The sequence below is a fragment of the Euphorbia lathyris genome, chromosome 2 (assembly GCF_963576675.1).
Source record: "Euphorbia lathyris chromosome 2, ddEupLath1.1, whole genome shotgun sequence".
Classification (NCBI taxonomy): Eukaryota; Viridiplantae; Streptophyta; class Magnoliopsida; order Malpighiales; family Euphorbiaceae; genus Euphorbia; species Euphorbia lathyris.
In genome coordinates this window covers 66,225,446-66,230,197 of record NC_088911.1, presented here as the reverse complement: position 1 = coordinate 66,230,197, position 4,752 = coordinate 66,225,446, and the positions used below count along the sequence as shown (strand labels likewise).

The 4,752-nt window shown below is 39.0% G+C and overlaps 1 protein-coding gene across 1 annotated transcript; it reads left to right on the top strand.

Moving 5' to 3' along the window:
* The first annotated feature begins 2,300 nt into the window (after positions 1-2,300).
* LOC136218508 (protein PLASTID TRANSCRIPTIONALLY ACTIVE 7) lies at positions 2,301-4,524 on the top strand. The gene is made up of 3 exons (XM_066005415.1): positions 2,301-2,459; positions 2,535-2,594; positions 3,986-4,524. The coding sequence occupies exons 1-3, from the start codon at positions 2,325-2,327 to the stop codon at positions 4,316-4,318; spliced, it is 528 nt and encodes a 175-aa protein (XP_065861487.1). The 5' UTR covers positions 2,301-2,324; the 3' UTR covers positions 4,319-4,524.
* The last annotated feature ends 228 nt before the right edge of the window (positions 4,525-4,752 follow it).

The following is a 4,752-nucleotide window of genomic DNA, read 5'->3' as shown; positions in this document are numbered from 1 at the left end:
TTGAGTACGAATTAGTGAGCGGAATGCAAGGAAAACATTGTAATCTTGTGATTTTTGAGCTAGGGGGAATGTCCACAAAAAGTTTGTGTAGTTATCAAGAAATAAAACATAGTAACGGTGACCACCTGAACTTAAAATAAGAGAAGTCCAAATATCGCTATGAATTAAATCGAATGGCATACAAGCAAATTTGTACGAGGAGTGAAAAGGTAATTTTACTTGTTTTCCATTTATGCAAGAGGAACAAACAGAAACATTCGTAACTTTATTACACGAAATCAAATTTTTATTCAACAGGACATTCAAAACAGGAAGCCCTGGATGTCCTAAGCGACTATGCCAAACATCGGAAGACAAAGCAGTAAAAACGGAAGGAGGTGACGGTGACGGATGGGAGCTAGACGCGACGGGATAAAGGTCTCTACTACTGTTACATCTCATGATATTGGTACCCGTCTATAAATCCTTCACAGAAAAACCCAAAGGGTCAAATTCCATAGAAACTCGATTGTCTCTAGTAAATTGACGAACAGAAATAAGGGTTTCGATAAGTTTAGGAGCATGCAACATATTATTTAATCTCAAAGGTTGGGTTCTAGTGTTTAACAAAGCAGTGCCATATCCACAAACAGGTACACAGTGACCATTACCGACAATAATACTTTCATTGAGGATTGAATTAAAATAAGAAGTGAGTGTACCTTGTTGGGCTGTCATATGAGAGGTGGCTCCTGTGTCCATGTGCCACTGATCTGAGGGCGGTGTGATAGACATGGTGTGCATTACCTCTACAATGTCAGTTGGTGCGTATGAAGGATTAATCATGCTTAAGTGATCCTGTTGTGTGTTCGGGCGGGGACCCAGAATATAGGGTTGTTGCTGTTGGTGGCCCGGGTAAGGCTGATTAACCCAATTATTTGTTGGGAATGGACAGGGAGGTGCCGCACATGGCTGCTGCGGACCCCATGGAAGAGAGTATCCCCACTACTGGTTATAACCGCCGCGATGAGAAGGACTAGGATACCGCTGGCCGTCGTGATTGTTGTGTCTGCCGAGGTAGTGATGTCTTCCGCCGTGCCTGCCGCCGCGATTGAAAGAGTTGGGGCGGTGTATCGCAGGACGGGCAGGTGGAAACTGTGCTAGTGTGGGATCGACGGTGGCGATAGTGAGGGCGACAGTGTCTAACGGTGGCGTGGTCTTGCGTGCACGAGCTGTTTCCTCAAGGGTGAGCATGGACCGGGCTTTTTGAAATGAAGGAAGAGGATCTCCGTGTCTGATATGGGTACCAACGGTATCATAGGCATGAGTCAATCCAGAAACAAGTTGTAAAACCATTTGATCATTCGTGTCAGGACAGTCTACATTTGACAGTTGATCAGACATGGACTTGAGATGTTGGCAATAGGAGGAGATGTCAGAGAAGTTGTCAAGCTTGATTTTGGAGAATTCCTATTGAAGGAATAGAGCCCAAAAATGCTTGTTGTCAGAAAAAATCTCTTGTAAACGGGTCCAGGCTCTACCTGCTGTGGAGTCAGCTTCAATGATTGTGTGTAAAAGATCAAGTGATATGGTACTGTAGATCCATTGCAGGACCATATCATCAATACGGGACCAGAGATCGGGGTTTGATTGTTGCAGAACGGTATTGGTGGGGGGAGGGATGATGTGATCAATGACTTGGAAGGCTTTGGCGTGGAGTTTGAATAGGGCGGCCCATGTGGGATAGTGCCATTTTTCGATGTCGAGGGTTATTTTTATGAATGTAGAAATGTTGGATACAGTGAGGGAGGGATGGCTGGTTATTGCGGTGTCGGTGTTTGTGGTGTTCGAATTGGCTGTGTTTGGAGGTGTTCCGGTGGAGGAATTATTGGAGGTATTGGTCATGGTGGCTTTGAAAGATAGGGCATCGGCCAGTGTTTGGTTTTTGGAAGGAATGAAGGGAAGGATCGGTCGGTGTTTAATTTTTGGAAGAAAAGTAGGAGGGGATCGGCCGGTGTTCGGTTTTAGGAAGGAAGTATCGAACGGCGGCGGCGATGGCAACTGTGGTGGTGGTCGACAGATGAGGGTCGGGATTTCGGGAGGAAGAGAAAGAATTAGGTTTTGAAAGAGAGTTAGACTCTGAAACCATGTAACAAATTGAATTCTTCCATAATTGTTATTGATGATAAAGTGTCTATACAAATACAGTTTATATTATATTCAATGACTAATCTAGATACTACCTAGATACATGGAACTAACTGTTGTGATACAAGTGTATCTACTAGTGATTTAATATATTCTCTAATATAATATGCCTTTATATTTAGTATAAAACGAACCAAATGAATCTTATCTGCAAGCAAGGTCGTTTGGAAAGCAGAAACACAATAATGACGATCTTACCCTTGGGTTTCTCCTCTGTTACAACCGCCAACACTAGTCCTCTTTCGCAATCACTTGCTCTGCTTCCCGATAAGGTTTCACTTTGTAGTTTTATACACTATTTTCAGGATATCCTCAACTCAACTCTTCTCTTATGGCTATTTTTTCAGATAACTTGTCAACTGCAAAGCAATAATCGTGGTCGCCGTGTCTGGCGCCGTAGAAAATTGGTACCATCAACTGAAACTATTACTCTTTATTTGATTTATTTATTCTTTTTCCATTTATTCGAATTCGAGGTTGTTATTCTCTCTCTAGGCTTATAGTAGTAAGATTTCACGAGAATCCTCATCTTGGTAATTCATACGTTGATGTTTTGACCTTTTTATCTTGTGCAGACTTTGTATACTAAACTAAGGGAGTCCATGGAAGTAATGGAAGGTTAAGTATTAAGTATTAAATTAAATTTGTTTGAGAGTTATTTTTTGAGAGTAAATGGAGGTTAATCGGGTTAAATCTTTACTTCCTCTGCCCTAACCTCCAAATTGGGGGTTAATGGGAGTAACTTAAATTTTTTAAAAATTTCTTGTCTCTAGAAAGTAAATTTAACCTTCATTCCTCTCTAAATTTAAACTCCCAAGGTTAAACATTTATCCTCATTTACATCCTATAAACTCCCAAACAAGGTTAATTTTTAACTTTCCATTCCATCACTTCCCTTCCCTTTCCATTACCTCCTTTTAACTCTTACATTCGTTAACCTCCAAACTCCCAAACAAAGCTGAATCTAATTTTCTTTTGGAATGTAGTATATATAGAACAACTGATGTGGAGGTTTATAAAGGTAGTTTCTATGGGGTGAAATCATTCTCTCTTAATATTTAGATAATGGATTATTGTGAGATAAAGGGGTATGCTACAAAAAGCTTCTAGATCTTCAGATATCCTTCAATGATGCTATTTATTTTCAGACTAAATACATAATTGTCTGAGGTTTTGCTTACTATTGCAAATAAGCCAAGTTTTATGGATGGTGATGTAACAGAAACATGGTTACAAAGCTATGTTCTATGGAAGTGAGTAAGAAGAAGGAATATGGGTAAAATGATAGTAGCAGAGATAAGGATGTGTAGACGCAGACACTGGTAGAATTATAAATGAATCTATATAAAAAGAGCCTGTGAAATGGTTTGGGCATGCTCCATGTTGCTCTTGAAGTTGAATGGAATAATATAAAAAGGGAAGCAGAAATTGGGAGAACATAACATACGATTGTATTTTCAAAAGGGTTGGTTGAAACAGACAAGTGAGGGATAACAATGGAAACATAATGTGGATGTTCCGTTCAATATGAATGAAACTACATTTTTAGCAAATGCTTGTTTGTCAATTGGTTATCTTTTTCTGTCTCCTTCTCTAGGAGAAAAACTATTAGAGCTATTACTTTCAGATTATAACAGTATATCACTTTTCAAATGACCTTGCTCATTTTCTTTTTTTAGGTTTAACTAATTGTTTAGCTTGAAATAATTGTTTTCTTTTGTTACTTAATTTTCTGAATTGAGGAAAAGACTTTCAAGGATCCCTCGATATGCTTAATGTAGAATTGCTATTATTTCAGACAAACAAGGATGACATGTTGCGATACAAGTTGGAGCGAATCCCCTTCCTTGAAGAGCAGGTTAGGAAGATACGAGAGGGGGGGAAGCTTTTGACAATGGATATTGAGAGACTGTTGTTATCAGAGGATAACAGGTTTGATTTTGTCAATGAGGTAGCAGCTGAAGCCAACGAATATGTGGACAAAAACCGAGATGAATATGGCGGTAAGAAGAAGGCAATCCTTCATGTGCTTAGTAACCGCATGAATGATGCTGGAGTCTATCGTCCAGAAGCATACGAGGAATCAGACCCTTTTAAACCTCCTGGTTACATGTTGGATTATTATACATGAACATCCACATCTAGATATCCAGCTTTGTATTAGGTGTCTGTTTCCATCTCCTTATTTGTTGTTATTTTCAGATTATTTGCTCATAGATGATCCATATCATCACAGACTTTGCGTAGTTGGTAATTTTTTTTGATTCATGAACCTTAAGGTCGACTTATAATTTTGAAGGAAGGAAGGTAATGGATGTGGAAACAAGATATTCTTCATTTTGCAGGAAAGGCTTTGGAGTTCAAATCTGTTTCTCGGTTGAATCATGAGCTAGTACTATGTTTATGATGCAACCACCATCTATGGGTTGACAGTAGAGTTTTCACTGAGTAAAAACCATTAAGAAATGAATTTTAGTCTCATTGAATGTAAAAATTAATAAGAGATTATTAGATACCTTAGCTGTCAAATATTGTACAGTTATTAGTTATTATTTAGAATTAGTT

Bases quoted from the DNA above. Each gene is read 5' to 3' on its own strand.
- LOC136218508 (XM_066005415.1), top strand. From the start codon at position 2,325: ATGAATCTTATCTGCAAGCAAGGTCGTTTGGAAAGCAGAAACACAATA. The intron at 2,460-2,534 runs GTTTCACTTTGT...CTATTTTTTCAG, and splicing joins TTGCTCTGCTTCCCGATAAG to ATAACTTGTCAACTGCAAAG. The intron at 2,595-3,985 runs GTACCATCAACT...CTATTATTTCAG, and splicing joins TCTGGCGCCGTAGAAAATTG to ACAAACAAGGATGACATGTT.